Genomic DNA, 20,998 nt, shown 5'->3' on the forward strand with positions numbered 1-20,998 from the left:
AACCATTTTTAAAGCAATTCTAGCAAGAAGTTTTCTCTTTATTCTATCTTCCATTAAAAAAATCTTATTTTGAGGCAATTACAGACTTACAGGAAGTTGCAAAAATACTACAGAGCAGTCCAGTCTATCCTTGTGTGTACATAGTTCCATGCCATTTTATCACATTCACCACCAGCACAATCAAGATACAGCACTGTTCCATCACCACAAAGATCTCCCTTATGCTACCTCCCTGCAACATCCGCAGCCCTTGAGAACAATTTTTCTCCATCCTTATAATAATTATTTTGTCATTCAAGACTGTTACATAGTAGAATTATACAATATGTAAGTTTTTTGAGATTAGTGTTTTTTTTTTTTTTTTTATTTGAGACAGAGTCTTGCTCTGTTGCCCAGGCTGGAGTGCAGTGGCCTGATCTTGGCTCACTGCAACCTCTGCCTCCTGGAGTCAAGCAATTCTTATGCCTCAGCCTCCTGAGTAGCTGGAATTATGGGTGCGCGCCACCACGCCTGGCTAATTTTTTTTTTTTTTTTTTTTTTTTTTTTTAGTAGAGATGGGATTTCACCATGTTGGCTAGGCTGGTCTTGAATTCCTGACCTCAAATGATCTGCCTCCCTTGGCCTCCCAAAGTGCTGGGATTACAGGCATGAGCCAATGAGACACCGTGCCTGGCTGAGGTTAGCTTTTTTACTAGCACAATGCTCTTGAGGTATATCCAAGTTGTTTAGTCTATGAGTAGTTAATTCCTTTTTAATTTCGATTAGTATTCCCTGGTATGGATGTACCATTCATCTGTTGAGGGACATCCAGGGGTGATTTTAACTCTTACATCTAAACCTATTAACATTTGTGCACAAGTTTTTCTGTGAACACAAGTTTTTATTTTTCTGGGATAAATGCCAAGTACTGTGATTGCTGGGATGTTTTTTTTTTTTTTTTTTTTTTTTTAAATTTTTGTTTGGACAAAAGTCTTCAGTTCATTTTGGTAATTACCAAGGAGTGATAATTGCGGCATTTTGTATTTCTGCTAGCAATGTATGAGACATCTAGTTTCTGCTCATCTTTGTCAGCATTTGCTATTGTCATGATCCTAAGTTTGAGCTCCTCTAGTAGGTATGTAGTGATATCTCACTGTGCTCTTAATTTACATTTCCCTAATGGCTTTTCCTGTGCTGATTTGCCATCCATCTCTTCTTTCCAGTGAAATATCTCTTAATGTCTTTGCCCATTTTCTAATTGGATTGTTGTTTTACTGTTGAGTTGTGAGATTATATATTTGAGATTTGAGTCATTTGTCAGATATGTTTTTTGCAAGTATTTTTTCAAGTGTGGATATAGCTTGTGCTTTCATTCTTCTATCATGGTCTTTGATAGAGCAAAGTTTATAATTTTAATTAAATCCAATTAATTGATTTTAAAAATTATCTTATGGATCATACTTTTTGGTATCTTGTGTGAGACTTCATCAAACTCTGTATCCTGCAGATTTTCTTCCATATTTTCTTCTGAAAGTTGTATAGTTTTACATTTAAATCTGTGATCAATTTTGTGTTAATTTGGGGTAAATGTGAGATTTAATTCTTTTTTATGGACATCCAGTTGTTCCAGGGTCATTTGTTGACTATTCTTCCTCCATTGAATTGCTTGTATACCTTTGTAAAGAAAATCATTTGGTCATATTTTTGTGGTCTGTTTCTTTTTTTCCTTTAATCTATGTGTCTATTCCTCTGCTAGTACCACTAACTCTTATTTACTATAGTTATATAACTCCTGAAATATGATAGAGTGATTTCCTCCATTTTCTTCTTTTGTTAAACTTGTTTTAGCTATTCTAGCTCCCTTGCCTTTCCATAAAATTTTAGAATACTCATGTTTATAACTGCAAAAAAATCTTGCTGGATTTTTGGTAGGAATTGCATTAAACTTTATATCAGTTATGTATCTCCATGTATTTAGGTTGTCTTTTGTTTGTTTTATCAGCATTTAGTAGTTTTCAGTACATAGGTCCTGTACATGTTTAATCGATTTATAGTTCAGTATTTAAATTTCTTTTGAACAAGTATAAGTGCTACTGTACTTTAAATCTCAATTTTCATGTGTTCATGATAGTATATAATTTCGTATGCTGATCTTAAGCCTGTGACTGCTGAACTAACTTATTCTAGTTTTTTTACCTTTTTTTTGTTGATTCCTGTGTAATTTTTATGTAACCAATCATGTTATCTGTAAATAGGGAGTTTTATTTCTTCCTTTCTGATCTATGACTTTTACTTTGTTTGCTGCCTTATTGTACTTCCAGTACTCTATTGATAGAGCTTCCAGTTACTCTATTGAAAAACAGTAGTGAGAATGGACACTCTTGCTTTATATCTGACCTCAGAGGAAAAGCATTTAGTTTGTATGATGTTCGCTGAAAGATTTTGTGTTATGTCCTTTAATACCTGGAGCAACCACTTGAATTCCTGATCCTGTAACAATCTGTTTCTTCTCTGGTAGCTTGTAGAAGCTTCTCTGTGTTATCACTGTCTTGAAACAATGTACTCTGATATTGGTCTGTTTCATGTACTGTGCTAGAATCTGAAGAAGCTGATAAAATCATAGTTTTTTTGTTCTGGGGAAACTTTTTGAATTATTTCATGGGTGAGTTTCTCCTGTTTTCTCTGTTCTCTCTTTTGGAACTTCTGTCATCTATATATTGACTGTTTGAGCCCATCCCTTTTGATTTCTTGTGTGTGTGTAAAAATGCTCTTTTCTTCTCTTGTGTTTCTGCTCTTCTCTCTGGGAAATTTTCTTAAATTTGCCTCTGATTCTTGTGTTGAGTTCAAAAACAATATATGCCTACCTGTAATCCCAGCACTTTGGGAGGCCAAGGCAAGCGGATCACCTGAGGTCAGGAGTTTGAGACCAGCCTCTACTAAAAATACAAAAATTAGCCGGGCATGGTGGCACGTGCCTGTAGTCCCAGCTACTCAGGAGGCTGAGGCAGGAGAATAGCCTGAATCTGGAAGGCGGAGGTTACAGTGAGCCAAAATCGTGCCACTGCACTCCAGCCTGTGCAACAGAGAGAGACTCCATCTCAAAAAAAAAAAAAAAATATATATATATATATATATATATATATACACACACACACACATATATTTATATAAATACAAATATACACACATACATATATATATATATATATCTCCCCTTGTTTTTATGATTCTTCAAGAGCTCTCTTTTGTTCTCCAAGCATCTATTTTTTTAATTCTTGTTTTGTTCCATGTCTGCAGTATCTTCTTTTACATCATGGAAATGATTAATGAAATTTTTAATTTTTTTTCTTTTTTTATTATTATTATACTTTAAGTTTTAGGGTACATGTGCACAATGTGCAGGTTTGTTACATATGTATCCATGTGCCATGTTGGTGTGCTGCACCCATTAACTTGTCATTTAGCATTAGGTATATCTCCTAATGCTATCCCTCCCCCGTCCCCCCATCCCACAACAGTCCCCAGAGTGTGATGTTCCCCTTCCTGTGTCCATGTGTTCTCATTGTTCAATTCCCACCTATGAGTGAGAACATGCGGTGTTTGGTTTTTTGTCCTTGCGATAGTTTACTGAGAATGATGGTTTCCAGTTTCATCCATGTCCCTACAAAGGACATGAACTCATCATTTTTTGTGGCTGCATAGTATTCCATGGTGTATATGTGCCACATTTTCTTAATCCAGTCTATCATTGTTGGACATTTCGGTTGGTTCCAAGTCTTTGCTATTGTGAATAGTGCCGCAATAAACATACGTGTGCATGTGTCTTTATAGCAGCATGATTTATAGTCCTTTGGGTATATACCCAGTAATGGGATGGCTGGGTCAAATGGTATTTCTAGTTCTAGATCCCTGAGGAATCGCCACAGTCACTTCCACAATGGTTGAACTAGTTTACAGTCCCACCAACAGTGTAAAAGTGTTCCTATTTCTTCACATCCTCTCCAGCACCTGTTGTTTCCTGACTTTTTAATGATGGCCATTCTAACTGGTGTGAGATGGTATCTCATTGTGGTTTTGATTTGCATTTCTCTGATGGCCAGTGATGATGAGCATTTTTTCATGTGTCTTTTGGCTGCATAAATGTCTTCTTTTGAGAAGTGTCTGTTCATGTCCTCTGCCCACTTTTTGATGGGGTTGTTTGTTTTTTTCTTGTAAATTTGTTTGAGTTCATTGTAGATTCTGGATATTAGCCCTTTGTCAGATGAGTAGGTTGCGAAAATTTTCTCCCATTCTGTAGGTTGCCTGTTTACTCTGATGGTAGTTTCTTTTGCTGTGCAGAAGCTCTTTAGTTTAATTAGATCCCATTTGTCAATTTTGGCTTTTGTTGCCATTGCTTTTGATGTTTTAGACATGAAGTCCTTGCCCATGCCTATGTCCTGAATAGTATTGCCTAGGTTTTCTTCTAGGGTTTTTATGGTTTTAGGTCTAACATGTAAGTCTTTAATCCATCTTGAATTAATTTGTATAAGGTATAAGGAAGGGATCCAGTTTCAGCTTTCTACATATGGCTAGCCAGTTTTCCCAGCACCACTTATTAAATAGGGAATCCTTTCCCCATTTCTTGTTTTTGTCGGGTTTGTCAAAGATCAGATAGTTGTAGATATGTGGCGTTATTTCTGAGGGCTCTGTTCTGTTCCATTGATCTATATCTCTGTTTTGGTACAAGTACCATGCTGTTTTGGTTACTGTAGCCTTGTAGTATAGTTTGAAGTCAGGTAGCGTGATGCCTCCAGCTTTGTTCTTTTGGCTTAGGATTGACTTGGCGATGCGGGCTCTTTTTTGGTTCCATATGAGCTTTAAAGTAGTTTTTTCCAGTTCTGTGAAGAAAGTCATTGGTAGCTTGATGGGGATGGCATTGAATCTGTAAATTACCTTGGGCGGTATGGCCATTTTCACGATATTGATTCTTCCTACCCATGAGCATGGAATGTTCTTCCATTTGTTTGTATCCTCTTTTATTTCATTGAGCAGTGGTTTGTAGTTCTCCTTGAGGAGGTCCTTCACGTCCCTTGTAAGTTGGATTCCTAGGTATTTTATTCTCTTTGAAGCAGTTGTGAATGGGAGTTCACTCATGATTTGGCTCTCTGTTTGTCTGTGATTGGTGTACAAGAATGCTTGTGATTTTTGTACATTGATGTTGTATCCTGAGACTTTGCTGAAGTTGCTTATCAGCTTGAGGAGATTTTGGGCTGAGACAATGGGGTTTTCTAGATATACAATCATGTCATCTGCAAACAGGGACAATTTGACTTCCTCTTTTCCTAATTGAATACCCTTTATTTTCTTCTCCTGCCTGATTGCCCTGGCCAGAACTTCCAACACTATGTTGAATAGGAGTGGTGAGAGAGGGCATCCCTGTCTTGTGCCAGTTTTCAAAGGGAATGCTTCCAGTTTTTGCCCATTCAGCATGATATTGGCTGTGGGTTTGTCATAGATAGGTCTTATTATTTTGAGATACATCCCATCAGTACCTAATTTATTGAGAATTTTTAGCATGAAGGGTTGTTGAATTTTGTCAAAGGCCTTTTCTGCATCTATTGAGATAATCATGTGGTTTTGTCTTTGGTTCTGTTTATATGCTGGATTACATTTATTGATTTGTGTATGTTGAACCAGCCTTGCATCCCAGGGATGAAGCCCACTTGATCATGGTGTATAAGCTTTTTGATGTGTTGCTGGATTCGGTTTGCCAGTATTTTATTGAGGATTTTTGCATCAATGTTTATCAAGGATATTGGTCTAAAATTCTCTTTTTTGGTTGTGTCTCTGCCAGCTTTGGTATCAGGATGATGTTGGCCTCATAAAATGTGTTAGGGAGGATTCCCTCTTTTTCCATTGATTGGAATAGTTTCAGAAGGAATGGTACCAGTTCCTCCTTGTACCTCTGGTAGAATTCGGCTGTGAATCCATCAGGTCCTGGACTCTTTTTGGTTGGTAAGCTATTGATTATTGCCACAATTTCAGAGCCTGTTATTGGTCTATTCAGAGATTCAACTTCTTCCTGATTTAGTCTTGGGAGGGTGTGTGTGTCGAGGAATTTATCCATTTCTTCTAGATTTTCTAGTTTATTTGCGTAGATGTGTTTGTAGTATTCTTTGATGGTAGATTGTATTTCTGTGGGATCGGTGGTGATACCCCTTTATCATTTTTTATTGCGTCTATTTGATTCTTCTCTCTTTTCTTCTTTATTAGTCTTGCTGGTGGTCTATCAGTTTTGTTGATCTTTTCAAAAAACCAGCTCCTGGATTCATTAATTTTTTGAAGGGTTTTTTTGTGTCTCTATTTCCTTCAGTTCTGCTCTGATTTTAGTTATTTCTTGCCTTCTGCTAGCTTTTGAATGTGTTTGCTCTTGCTTTTCTAGTTCTTTTAATTGTGATGTTAGGGTGTCAATTTTAGATCTTTCCTGCTTTCTCTTGTGGGCGTTTAGTGCTATAAATTTCCCTCTACACACTGCTTTGAGTGTGTCCCAGAGATTCTGGTATGTTGTGTCTTTGTTCTCTTTGGTTTCAAAGAACATCTTTATTTCTGCCTTCATTTCGTTATGTACCCAGTAGTCATTCAGGAGCAGGTTGTTCAGTTTCCATGTAGTTGAGCGGTTTTGAGTGAGTTTCTTAATCCTGAGTTCTAGTTTGATTGCACTGTGGTCTGAGAGACAGTTTGTTATAATTTCTGTTCTTTTACATTTGCTGAGGAGAGCTTTACTTCCAACTATGTGGTCAATTTTGGAATAGGTGTGGTGTGGTGCTGAAAAAAATGTATATTCTGTTGATTTGGAGTGGAGAGTTCTGTAGATGTCTATTAGGTCTGCTTGGTGCAGAGCTGAGTTCAGTTCCTGGGTATCCTTGTTAACTTTCTGTCTCATTGATCTGTCTAATGTTGACAGTGGGGTGTTAAAATCTCCCATTATTATTGTGTGGGAGTCTAAGTCTCTTTGTAGGTCACTCAGGACTTGCTTTATGAATCTGGGTGCTCCTGTATTGGGTGCATATATATTTAGGATAGTTAGCTCTTCTTGTTGAATTGATCCCTTTACCATTAAGTAATGGCCTTCTTTATCTCTTTTGATCTTTGTTGGTTTAAAGTCTATGTTATCAGAGACTGGGATTGCAACCTCTGCCTTTTTTTGTTTTCCATTTGCTTGGTAGATCTTCCTCCATCCCTTTATTTTGAGTCTATGTGTGTCTCTGCACGTGAGATGGGTTTCCTGAATACAGCACACTGATGGGTCTTGACTCCTTATCCAATTTGTCAGTCTGTGTCTTTTAATTGGAGCATTTAGCCCATTTACATTTAAAGTTAATATTGTTATGTGTGAATTTGATCCTGTCATTATGATGTTAGCTGGCTATTTTGCTCATTAGTTGATGCAGTTTCTTCCTAGCCTCGATGGTCTTTACAATTTGGCATGTTTTTGCAGTGGCTGGTACCGGTTGTTCCTTTCCACGTTTAGTGCTTCCTTCAGGAGCTCTTTTAGGGCAGGCCTGGTGGTGACAAAATCACTCAGCATTTGCTTGTCTGTAAAGTATTTTATTTCTCCTTCACTTATGAAGCTTAGTTTGGCTGGATATGAAATTCTGGGTTGAAAATTCTTTTCTTTAAGAATGTTGAATATTGGCCCCCACTCTCTTCTGGCTTGTAGAGTTTCTGCCGAGAGATCAGCTGTTAGTCTGATGGGCTTCCCTTTGTGGGTAACTCGACCTTTCTCTCCGGCCACCCTTAACATTTTTTCCTTCATATCAACTTTGGTGAATCTGACAATTATGTGTCTTGGAGTTGCTCTTCTCGAGGAGTAAGTATCTTTGTGGCATTCTCTGTATTTCCTGAATCTGAATGTTGGCCTGCCTTGCTAGATTGGGGAAGTTCTCCTGGATAATATCTTGCAGAGTGTTTTCCAACTTGGTTCCATTCTCCCCATCACTTTCAGGTACACCAATCAGACATAGGTTTGGTCTTTTCACATAGTCCCATATTTCTTGGAGGCTTTGTTCGTTTCTTTTTATTCTTTTTTCTCTAAACTTCCCTTCTCACTTCATTTCATTCATTTCATCTTCCATCACTGATACCCTTTCTTCCAGTTGATTGCATCGGCTACTGAGGCTTCTGCAGTCTTCTCGTAGTTCTCGAAACTTGGGTTTCAGCTCCATGAGCTCCTTTAAGCACTTCTCTGCATTGGTTATTTTAGTTAAACATTCGTCTAATTTTTTTTCAAAGTTTTTAACTTCTTTGCCATTAGTTTGAATTTCCTCCTGTAGCTCAGAGTAGTTTGATCATCTGAAGCCTTGTCTCAACTCGTCAAAGTCATTCTCCATCCAGCTTTGTTCCGTTGCTGGTGAGGAACTGCGTTTCTTTGGAGGAGGAGAGGTGCTCTGCTTTTTAGAGTTTCCAGTTTTTCTGCTCTGTTTTCTCCCTATCTTTGTAGTTTTTTCTACTTTTGGTCTTTGATGATGGTGATGTACAGATGGGTTTTTGGTGTGGGTGTCCTTTCTGTTTGTTAGTTTTCCTTCTAACAAAGAGGACCCTCAGCTGCAGGTCTGTTGGAGTTTGCTAGAGGTCCACTCCAGACCCTGTTTGGCTGGGTGTCAGCAGCAGTGGCTGCAGAACAGCGGATTTTCATGAAACGCAAATTCAGCTGTCTGATTTTTCCTCTGGAAGTTTTGTCTCAGAGTAGTACCCGGCCGAGTGAGGTGTCAGTCTGCCCCTACTGGGGGGTGCCTCCCAGTTAGGCTGCTCGGGGGTCAGGGTCCCACTTTAGGAGGCAGTCTGCCTGTTCTCAGATCTCCAGCTGCATGCTGGGAGAACCACTACTGTCTTCAAAGCTGTCAGACAGGGACATTTAAGTCTGCAGAGGTTACTGCTGACTTTTTGTTTGTCTATGCCCTGCCCCCAGAGGTAGAGCCTACAGAGGCAGGCAGGTCTCCTTGAGCTGTGGTGGGCTCCACCCAGTTTGAGCTTCCTGGCTGCTTTGTTTACCTAAGCAAGCCTGGGCAATGGCGGGCGCCCCTCCCCCAGCCTTGCTGCCACCTTGCAGTTTGATCTCAGACTGCTGTGCTAGCAATCAGCGAGACTCTGTGGGCGTAGGGCCCTCCGAGCCAGGTGCGGGACACAATCTCCTGGTGTGCCGTTTTCCAAGCCCGTTGGAAAAGCGCAGTATTAGGGTGGGAGTGACCCGATTTTCCAGGTGCCGTCTCTCACCCCTTTCTTTGAGTAGGAAAGGGAACTCCCTGACCCCTTGCGCTTCAGTTCGCTGCACCGACTGTCCTGCACCCACTGTTTGGCACTCCCTAGTGAGATGAACCCATTACCTCAGATGGAAATGCAGAAATCACCCGTCTTCTCCGTCGCTCACGCTGGGAGCTATAGACTGGAGCTGTTCCTATTCGGCCATCTTGGCTCCACCACCACCGACAATTTTTAATTTTTATTGTGTTCTTCCTGTGTAGTATTAGATACTTTCCAGATGACTATTAATCCTTGGCTGTTTGCACATGATTGTCAGTGGCAAACTGAAAAGCTAATTGAAAACATTGCATATCTGCTTGTCGACTTTGTTTTTTTGAGATGGAGTTTCACTCTTGTTGCCCAGGCCGGAGTGCAATGGTGCCGTCTGGGCTCACTGCAAACTCTGCCTCCTGGGTTCAAGCGATTCTCCTGCCTCAGCCTCCCGAGTGGCTGGAATTATAGACACCTGGGAAATTTTGTATTTTTAGTAGAGATGGGGTTTCACCACATTGGCCCAGCTGGTCTTGAACTCCTGACCTCCGCCTCAGCCTCCTAAAGTGCTGAGATTACAGGCGTGAGCCATTGTGCCCGGCCTATGTGTCGACTTTTAACTTTATTGTGATGTGCTTTGGTTGTGTTGTTTGTTTGTTGGAACCCTCTGATGGATAATATATTTTAGTCTTTCCTTTTGGATTTGTTAACATGTCCCAGAAAAGACTTACAAGTGCCCACCTAAAGGATAAGGTTCTAGTGCTGGTGTCCTGGAAGCCCCATGGGAAAGGTGACATGAAGGATGATGAAGGGATGTTTCAATATTAAGTATTAATGTTGTCATTTAATCTTCTTCACTTTTTTGTTTTGCATTCACCTTTACCCAGTGTCCTTCTGTCTGTGTCTAGAGAGTAACCCTTCAGCCTTGTGCTGGGAATGGGGAAGGTGAGTTGCCTAACAGGGTAAAGGTCTTAGCATCGATGTGTTTTTCAGAGAGCTGATATCAAATCTAGTCTTCTTTATTTTAGCTTCATCTCCCATCAAATCTAGTACCTGGTATTATCAGTTATTGTGCCTTTTAAAGATTCTGCGATGTAAAGTAATTTGGGTGTCAGGCTTTTCCTCCCATGCACAACCTTGAACTTTTAAGATTGCTAAGTCAGTCATCAGTCATCTATTTCCAAAATTTGTTGGAGTTATATATTTTTTAAGTACATTTAATTTAATATTTTTTTCCTAGAATTTTCTGAAGGTATGAAATGAAATTCGTGTCTTCAGTCTACTATCTTAATTCAGAAGTTGAAACAACCATTTACTTGTTTCTTCTGGCATTTGCCTTCTTATTTAAAAACAAAGGAAAAATTTTGGGGGAAATTTATATATTCACATGGTTTGAAAATGAAAAAGCATAAAGTATATAATGAAAAGTTTCTTCTTTCTTTTTTTTCCATTTTCCCTCTCATAAGTAACTATTAAGGTTTTTTTTTTTTTTTTTTTTTTTTGAGATGGAGTTTCACTTTTCTTGCCCAGGCTGGAGTGCAATGGCATGATCTCGGCTCACCACAAACTCTGCCTCCTGGGTTTAAGCGATTCTCCTGCCTCAGCCTCCTGAGTAGCTGGGATTATAGGCATGCACCACCACACCTGGCTAATTTTTTGTATTTTTAGTAGAGACAGGGTTTCTCCATGTTGGTCAAGCTGGTCTCGAACTCTTGACCTCAGGTGATCTGCCTGCCACGGCCTCCCAAAGTGCTGGGATTACAGGAGTGAGCCACTGTGCCCGGCCACTATTATGATTTTTATGTGTCCTCGTGGAGTTCATATATTTATGTATACATATATGCAGGTCTTTTTTTCTCTTCTTTATGAAAAAGGTGGTATATTGGCTGGGCATGGTGGCTCACACCTGTAATCCTAGCACTTTGGGAGGCTGAGGCGGGCAGATCATGAGGTCAGGAGTTCGAGACCAGCCTGGCCAACATGGTGAAACCTCATCTCTACTAAAAATACAAAAAATAGCTGGGCATGGTGGCAGGTGCCTGTAATCCCAGCTACTTGGGAGGCTGAGGCGGGAGAATCGTTTGAACCTTGGAGGCAGAGGTTGCAGTGAGCCGAGATCACGCCATTGCACTCCAGGCTTGGGAAGACTCCATCTCAAAAAAAAAAAAACAAACAAAAACACACACACGAAAAACAAAACGTAGTATATTATTCTGTATCTTCTTATCGTTGTATGTATTCCTTTTTTCCACTTTATATCTTCTATCTCATTCCATGTTTTTACAGTGTAATTCATTGTGTTGTTTTGCAGCGGTAGGAAATATTCCATTATAACTTGAATTTTTTTCAGTCTTTTGCTATTATAAACAATACTGTTGTGAATAATCTTAAATGCAAGTTATTTCTCTCATGTCTGAGTATATGTGTAGGATGAACTTGGGTTAAGGGGTATTTGTATTTCAATTTTGATTAATATGGTGAGAAAATTGTAGCAAATTTTTAGATTTTTTTAGGAGCTCTTAAATAAGTGTCAATGTATATAGTTAAATTTAGTTATATAGTCCTTTGTATTTTAGCTTCATCTATCACATTTAGTACCTGCTATTATCAATTGCTGTGGCTTTTAAAGATCCTGTGATGTAAACTAATTTAAGTGTCGGGTTTTTTTTTCCCCCAAGCACTACCTTGCACTTTTACTTAGGACTGCTAAATCAGTCATCAGTCTGACTTAGCATGCTTAAGTAAATACACACACACACACACACACACACACAATTTTAAAGATATATAGTTATAATTATATAAATAACATATTTATATGTATATAAATATATGTAGTTAAAAATTTTTAAGTAGAAAATGTCTGACTTATTTAAAGGTAGTGTGAATAGTGCAATGATCCCTAAGGAACCCACCAGTCATCATTTTATGACTATTCTTGTTTTATTAGCATTTATTTCCCTCCCTCTAGATTATTTTCAACCCTTCCCAGATATCATATCAGTTTATTGGTTAACATTCCCTCACTTGTTTCTAAAATTTTGATAAGGTATCTTAAAAATGTAACCACAGTATTGTAGGGGAGGAAAACTTCTCTGACCTCTCAGGGTCTCTGGGTAGGCCAAAAAATTAAACTGACATAAGAGAAATTAACAGGAGAAAAGCATACAAATTTTTATTTCATAAAATTTACATGTACATATGTGTCCGAACAGGGAAATGAAGACTTAAGGAAGTGGCAGCCGGGCACAGTGGCTCATGCCTGTAATCCCAGCACTTTGGGAGGCCGAGGCAGAAGGATTGCTTGAACTCAGGAGTTCGAGAACAGCCTGGGCAACACAGTGAAACCCCGGCTCTACTAAAATACAAAAAATTAGCTCAGCGTGGTGGCGGGTGCCTGTAATCCCGGCTACTCAGGAGGCTGAGGCAAGAGAATAGCTCGAACCTGGGAGGTGGAGGTTGCAGCGAGCCCAGATCTGCCATGGCACTCCAGCCTGGGTGACAGAGTGAGACTCCATCTCCCAAAAAAAAAAAAAAAAAAAAAAGAGAGAAGTGACTCAGCCTAAGTTCTTTTTTTTTTTTTTTTTGAAATGGAGCCTTGCTCTGACCCCCAGGATGGAGTGTGGGCGTTGGCATGATCTTGGCTCACTGTAACCTCTGCCTCCCGGGTTCAAGCTAGTCTCCTGCCTCAGCCTCCCAAGTAGCTGGGATTACAGCACCTGCCACCATGCCCAGCTAATTTTTATATTTTTGTATTTTTTTTTTTTTTAAACTAGAGATGGGGTTTCACCATGTTGGCCAGGCTGATCTCGCATCCTGACCTCAGGTGATCCACCTGCCTCGGCCTCCCAAAGTGCTGGGATTACAGGCGTGAGCCACTGCGCCTGGCTTCGGCCTAAATTATTACATGCTAGGTTGAACAAAGAATGACATTTATGGAAAAGTATCTGGGAAGATAAGGGCTAGTTTAACAATGTTCATTTATACAGATTTCTTTCATCCTTGCCTTCACCTTTCTGGTGATTAAGATGTTTCTTCCTGGTGTGTAGGAAGGTCATCTTTCACTTGGGGGCTTCCTTTCAGGAATCAAAGAGCCAGTCAGCATGTCTTTCTTTCATCTAGTGTTTTTCAAATGCCTTTAGCTCAAAATAATCAATATGCCAAAGAGGCATATTTTGGAGTGGTTTGTCCTGAACTCCTTCATATCATTATCAATATAGTTTTAAGGAATTTCTGTCATGTGTGAGGTTGAGCATTTTTTCTTCTTTCTTTATCTTTTTTTTTTTTTGGGACTGATTGTTGCTCTGTCATCCAGGATGGAATGCAGTGGCACAATTATAGCTCACTGCAGCCCCCAACTCTGGGGGCTCAAAGGGTCCTCCTACTTCAGCCAGCTAGGGCTACAGGCGTGTGCCACCATACCCAACTAATTTTTTGTTTTTATTTTTTGTAGATACAGAGTTTTGCCCTGTCTCAAGTGATCCTCCTGCCTCAGCCTCCCAGAGTTTTGGGAGTACAGGCGTGAGCAGACACAGAGCACCTTTTCATATGATTCAGAACCATTTATATTTCCTGACTTTACTTCTTGTTCATATTATATTGGTTTTGTCTCCTGTAATATTGTTGAGTTCACTTACTATTATTATGTGGACTTAGGACTTGATGGGAGCAGCAACTCCGGATATTCTTGTATTATTACTGCTGTTACTAGGAATGCTCTGAACCATTACCTGTGACATTTGCTGTAGATCTTTTGTAGATGATCATTATTAGGTTAAAAAAGATATTTTTGTTATTTTTTTTGTTCGTATGATTAGGTGTAGAGTCTAATTGAATGCTTTTTCTGCATCTGCTGAAATATTAATATCATTTTACATTAATAGATTTTATACTGCCAAACTATTACTGTTGCTTAGGTGAATCTAATTCAGTTATGAGAGTTTATTTTTTTCATATATGTTGCTATTTAATTTGCTGATATTTTGTTTAGGATTTTTGCAACTATGTATATCAATGGGAATGACCTATAATTTTATAATTTTCTTGTCTTGAACTACCTTTATTTAGTTTTGACATCAATATTATACTAGTTTTAGGTAATTAGTTGGTGGGGTATGGGATGGTTTTCTGATCTCATGGGGAAGGTGTATAAGATTGAAATTGGTGCCAATTAAAACTTAAAAAAAATGCCGGTTCAGGCTGGCCATCGTGCCTCTCACCTGTAATCCTAGCACTTTGGGAGGTCGAGGCGAGTGGATCACCTGAGGTCAGGAGTGTGAGACCAGGCTGGCCAACATGGCAAAACCCCGTCTCTACTAAAAATACAAAAATTAGCAGGGCATGGTGGTACGTGGCTGTAGTCCCAGCTACTCGGAAGGCTGAGGTAGGAGAATCGTTTGAACCTGGGAGGCAGAGGTTGCAGTGAGCTGTGATCGCGCCACTGCACTCTAGCCTGGGTGACAGAGCAAGACACTGTCTCAAAAAAAAAAAAAAATGCTGGTTCAGTTTTTAAACTGATTACATATATATAATATATGATGATTTTATATAGTAGCTTTTCTTTTTATTCAATTGTATAAATTATATCAACTTATAATGAATACTTCTCCTTTTCAAGTATTTTAGAAGCATGAAAATAGTGGGAATTATACAATAATATTCCTCAAAGCTTACAATTTATTTTATCCTCCCTGTCAGGTGCTCAAAAATGTGATAACTTTGCTGAAAAGAGACCCCTCCTTGGTGTTTGTAAGAGCATTGGATCTTCTGGGTAAGGAAATTTTAAAAATTATTTGCACCACCTATTACAAATTTATATTATTCCAGAGGGAGAACTTTGATGTTATAAAACCTTTGTAACCATAAGACTAAGCTCTCATAAGAGAGAAGAAGAAGGAAGTAAAACATATTTAGGGTTTCTAACAGTAAATGACATTTATTGATGCTATAGCATGTGCCTGACACTGTTCTAAAGGTGTTATGTGAATTTTCTTTTTTATTTATTACCACAATACTGTGAACAAATACAAATATCTTTCCAGTTAGTGCATTCCCTGAAACTGAACTTCTGGCTGCAAGGAAAGCTAGGAATGATTATGGTTTTGTTAGTAAGGAAAATGATCAAAATGGATATTAGGTTGGCTACTAGCAGTCTTGGCCCCATGCTTTCAGTAAATAGTGTGCACTTCAGATCATGTGGCGTTGGAGAAAGGAAGAACGTGTTAATAATATAACATGGTTAGGTCATGGAATCTTGATTATTGTTTCCTAATGGTATTGTTTGACTTCATAGGCTACAAGACAAATTTCTTCAAGTGTAAATTTTTCGATTGAAGAAGACATAAAGGCTTTGAGAATTTACTGTATACTCAGCACTTTGCCATGTATAGGATAAGGATACAAAATCATGAAAGCCTAATTTCTTTCCCCAGAGAGAATGTGAATGTGGCTGAAAAGAAAAAGTACAACACATGCAAAATAATTATGAAATAATGATGTATGATAGGAATGCAGAGAAGGGAGAGGTCAGTGTGCATGAATTAATGAGAAAAAGCCTCATGGAGAAGGAGCAGCATAGGTTAGATCTTAAGGAATGAGAAATATTGCAGCAGATGAGAAGCACTGCCAGAGTAGGTTATAATATAGTAGTGGAAGAGAAACTGAAATAAATACATTTAAGAATGGTAAGAGTTTGTGGGCCAGGCATGGTGACTCACGCCTGTAATCCCAGCACTTTGGGAGCCTGAGGCAGGCAGATCAATTGAGGTCAGGAGATTGAGACCAGCCTTGCCAACAAGGTGAAACCCTGTCTCTACTAAAAATACAAAAATTAGCCCAGTTTGGTAGCATGTGCCTATAATCCCAACTACCCGGAAGGCTGAGGCACGAGAATTGCTTGAACCTGGGAGGCAGAGGTTGCAGCACACCACTGTACTCCAGCCTGGGCAACAGTGAGACTGTCTCAAAAAAAAAAAAAAAAAAAAAAAGAATTTGTAACTTAGATTTAATGCCATCTGCAAAACAGATGAAAACAACTATTGCAGTACTCTGAAACTCAACCAAAAGCATATAATAATCTGAAAAATGTTTAAGCTTGAGAAACTGCTAATCTTTGCACAACAACAGTGGGAATCTGTGGCATTCATGCCTGCAGCTGCTCCTGTCCCACTCCACGCTTTCCCTCTTCCAGGGTTAGTTGATTGGTTGGTTATAGAGGGTCTTCCAGGGTGAGAAAGGTTTTGAGGACTAGTACCTCACCTGCTGTGCTTGGAAAATTTTCGCTCATCTCTGAGTGGCAGGTATTGCATATGCCTGCCAGCATTGTCTGCAGAAATTACTGTCTTGATGGCATGTGTGCTTTGAGAGCTATTGGCTCTTTCAGCCTAAGATAATGGTTAACTGAGGCTTCATGCTTATGCAGAGGAGCCATGAGAAAGGGTCCAGGGGGAAGAAAAATCTGAATAGATGTGCAGATCCTTTGGCAAAGGAAAACAACTTTTGGTGACCTGGGGTATTTGAGTGAATCCTCTGTTGAGTAGTTGGCTGCCCACTAAGATACATAGATACATGGCCAGACCCTGAAAGTCAGGCTTTAAAGTAATGCAAGAATAAAAGAAATAATAAAACTGAACAGAGAAATCAGCAACTGCAAATTGTGGAAGAAGAGAGATTTCATAGAATCCAGAGTAATGTTATACTGTATTATATAAAATGTCTATTTTTAAATATAGGCCAGGCGCAGTGGCTCACACTTGTAATCCCAGCACTTTGGGAGGCCGAGGTGGGCAGATCACGAGGTCAGGAGATTGAGACCATGGTGAAACCCCGTCTCTACTAAAAATACAAAAAATTAGCCGGGCATGGTGGCGGGCGCCTGTAGTCCCAGCTACTCGGAGAGGCTGAGGCAGGAGAATGGCGTGAACCCGGGAGGTGGAGCTTGCAGTGAGCCAAGATTGCACCACTGCACTCCAGCCTGGGCCACAGAGCGAGACTCCGTCTCAAAAAAAAAATAAATAAATATAAACTTATGACACATGCCAAGAAACAGGAAATTGTGTCAGTGAGAAAAAGGCAGACAATAGAAATCATACCTGATTTGTCTTCGGAAAAGCCTGAGTCCTGTCCTCTCGCCCTCCCCACTGGACAGCATGAGCTTCACCACTTGCTCCACATTCTCCACCAAACTACTGGTCTCTGAGCTCTGTGCAGGTGCCCAGCTATGGCACCCAGCCAGTCAGCAGTGTGGCCAGCGTCTGTGCAGGCACCGGGGGCTCTGGTTCCCAGATCTCCATGTCCCGCTCCACCAACTTCTGGGGTGGCATGGGGTCCAGGGGCCTGGTTGTGGAGATGGCCGGGGGTCTGGCAGGACTGAGAGGCATCCAGAACGAGAAAGAGACCATGCAAAGCCTGGACGATTGCCTGGCCTCCTACCTGGACAGAGCAAGGAGTGTGGAGACTGGAAACCCGAAGCTGGAGAGCAAAATCCAGGAGCACCTGGAGAAGAAGGGACTCCAGGTCAGAGACTGGAGCCATTACTTCAAGACCATCAAGGACCTGAGGGCTCAGATCTTCCCAAATACTGTGGACAATGCCTGCGTCGTTCTGCAGATCAACAATGCCTGTCTTGCTGCTGATGACTTTAGAGTCAAGTATGAGACGGAGCTGGCCATGCCCTAGTCTGTGGAGAGGGACATCCATGGGCTCTGCAAGGTCACTGATGACACCAATGTCACTCAGCTGCAGCTGGAGACAGACATCAAGGCTCTCAAGGAGGAGCTGCTCTTCCTGAAGAAAAACCTCGAAGAGGAAGTAAAAGGCCTACAAGCCCAGATTGCCAGCTCTGGGTTGACAGTGGAGGTAGATGCCCCCAAATCTCAGGATCTCACCAAGATCATGGCAGACATCCAGGCCCAATATGACGAGCTGGCTCAGAAGAACCAAGAGGATCTGGACAAGTACTAGTCTCAGCAGATTGAGGAGAGCACCACAGTGGTCACCATGCAGTCTGCCGAGGTTGGAGCTGCTGAGTTGATGCTCATGGAGCTGAGACGTACAGTCTAGTCCTTGGATATTGACCTGGTCTGCATGAGAAATCTGAAGGCCAGCTTGGAGAACAGCCTGAGGGAGGTGGAGGCCCACTACACCCTGCAGATGGAGCAGATCCTGCAGACCGGATCCTGCTGCACCTAGAGTCAGAGCTGGCACAGACCCAGCAGAGGGACAGCGCCAGGCCCAGGAGTAGGAGGCCCTGCTGAACATCAAGGTCAGGCTGGAGGCTGAGATCCCCACCTACTGTCACCTGCTGGAAGATGGCGAGGACTTCAGTCTTGGTGATACCCTGGACAGCAGCAACTCCAGGCAAACCATCCAGAAGACCACCTCCTGCAGGGTAGTGGATGGCAAAGTGGTGTCTGAGACCAGCAACATCAAAGTTCTGAGACATTAAGCCAGCAGAAGCAGTGTACCCTTTGGGGAGCCAGGAGGCCAATAAAAAGTTCAGAGGTAAAAAAAAAAAAAAAAAAAAAAAATAGAAAGATAAAAGAAATCTTACGTGATTGTCTCCAGATGTTAAATTTTACAGACAAAGATTTTAAAGCAGCTATTATAAATATGTTCTAAGAACTAAGTGAACTATGTGTAAAGAATTAAAGGAAAGGGTTATAGCAATAACTCAACAAATAGATAATCTCAACAAGGAATTAGAATTTATATAAAACTCAAATGGAACTTCTGCTGTCGAAAGGATATAAAAGATATAGAAAGTGAAATAGGCCTGGATGCAGTGGCTCACGCCTATAATCCCAGCACTTTGGGAGGCCAAGGCTGGAGGATCACTTGAGCTCAGAAGTTCAAGAACAGCCTGGGCAATATGGTGAAACTTTGTCTCTACCAAAAAAAATACAAAAAAATTAGCTGGGTGTGGTGGCACATGCCTGTGGTCCCAGCTACTTGGGAGGCTGAGGTGGGAGGATTGCTTGAGCCTGGGAGGCAGAGGTTGCAGTGAGCCTAGATCTCACCACTGCACTCCAGCCTGGGTGACAGAGTGAGACCCAGTCTCAAAAAAAAAAAAAAAAAAAAAGTTCATAAGTTGTTTTCATAAGTTGTTTTATGGATGTAGACCTAATATGTCTTGTTGTTAAGTTTTTGTCTAAATGTTTGTAGTAGGTGAGCATATGGTGATGTTGAATAGAGTAGACTCTTTAGTAACTACTGTTGGGGAGGAATAATTTTCTCTCCTCTCTTAAATTGTTTGGGGAGAGGGCTGCAATTTAAACTGATGAAAGGCAGATTAGCAAGAGGACAAAAAATCAGATTTAATTACATATGTACACATAGGAGTTTGCAAAAAAATGTGATTTAAGGTGGCTTATATATTATCTCAGTAGGAGATGGGGATGGATAGGGACACAATTTATAGAAGGGCACATTTTGTAGAACAAATGACTTAGAATGGGAGCGGAAGAAAGGGCACTTGTGACTTTTTGGAAAATTAAGGTGGTCCTTAGGAGAAAAGACAGGAGATGTGATAGTTTTGTAACAATATCTGTTTGGGAGTGGTCCTAGAAGAGATTAAGTTGCTCCAGGGTAGGAGATTTATGACAAATGAGGTTTTTTGGAGGACTCTGCTCTGCTTTTAGGTAGATAAAGTATACTAGGAACTTGAGCGCTATCAACAATCCATGAGTCGATACATACATACATACATACATACATACGTACAGTTGAGTTTATGACAATTAAGTTTGTGTGTTCATTTATTTATTTTAGAGACAGAGTCTCCCTCTGTCACCCAGGCCCAGGTGCAGTGGTCCAATCATAGCTCACTATAATCTTGAACTCCTGGGCTCAAGAGATCCTCCCATCTCAGCCTCCTGAGTAGCTGGGACTCTAAGTCATGCCACTGTTTGGCTAATTAAAAAAAAAATTTTTTTTTTGAAGAGATATAAGGTCCCACGATGTTACCCAGGCTGGTCTTGAAATCCTGGCTTCAAGCAGTCCTCCCATCCCAGCCTCCCAAAATGTTGGAATTACAAGTATGAGCCACCACATCTGGCCCAATTATATTATTCTTATTTTATGCATGAAGAAGCTAATAGAGGTTCAGTCACACAGTTAGTCATGGACTCAGGCTTTTGCTTGACCCTCAAGCTATGTTCTTTCCAGTAACCATACTGTCATTATGGAGGGCATTCCTCCATACATACACAGGCATATTCCATCTGTAGACTGTATTAAGAGTGCCCTAACCTCAGATTTATATATATATATATAATATATTTATATATTACACTTTTCTGACCAGTTATTTTCAGAGGTAACAAAGATTTCTTAAAAAAAAAAAAAAAAAAAAAAAGGTAGGAGGTTACATTAGGAGCAATTAAGCAATTTGTTTATCCCTGCCAGAGTACCTAGGACTACAGGTGTGTGCCACCCTGCCTGGCTAATCTTTGTATGTCTTCTTTTGAGAAGCATCTGTTAATGTCTTTTGCCCACTTTTTAATGGCGTTTTTTGCTTGTTGAATTGTTTAAATTCCTTATAGATTCTGGATATTAGATATTTGTTGGATGCATAGTTTGTGAATATTTGTGAATCTATAAATATTCACAAAAAATGTTCACTACAGATATTCACAAACTGTGCATCCAACAAAGGTCTGTAGATTGTTTGCTCTGTTGATAGTCTCTTTTGCTGTGCAGAAGCTCTTTAATTAGTTACCAATTGTCAATTTGTTTTTGTTGCAGTTGCTTT

The 20,998-nt window shown here is 40.2% G+C and overlaps 1 protein-coding gene and 1 pseudogene across 10 annotated transcripts in view; both read left to right on the top strand.

The window, feature by feature from the left end:
• The window catches only part of BCAS3 (BCAS3 microtubule associated cell migration factor), a 727,466-nt gene that overhangs the window by 125,766 nt on the left and 580,702 nt on the right, over nucleotides 1-20,998 (top strand). For all 10 annotated transcript variants that reach the window (XM_055257582.2, XM_055257584.2, XM_055257583.2 and 7 more), the window contains exon 7: nucleotides 14,947-15,019. In XM_055257582.2, coding sequence (XP_055113557.1) covers nucleotides 14,947-15,019 — 73 coding nt within the window. The remainder of the gene's footprint in view (nucleotides 1-14,946; nucleotides 15,020-20,998) is intronic.
• Nucleotides 17,215-20,250, top strand: LOC129470138 (keratin, type I cytoskeletal 18-like; annotated as a pseudogene).

The sequence above is a fragment of the Symphalangus syndactylus genome, chromosome 20 (assembly GCF_028878055.3).
Source record: "Symphalangus syndactylus isolate Jambi chromosome 20, NHGRI_mSymSyn1-v2.1_pri, whole genome shotgun sequence".
Classification (NCBI taxonomy): domain Eukaryota; kingdom Metazoa; phylum Chordata; class Mammalia; order Primates; family Hylobatidae; genus Symphalangus; species Symphalangus syndactylus.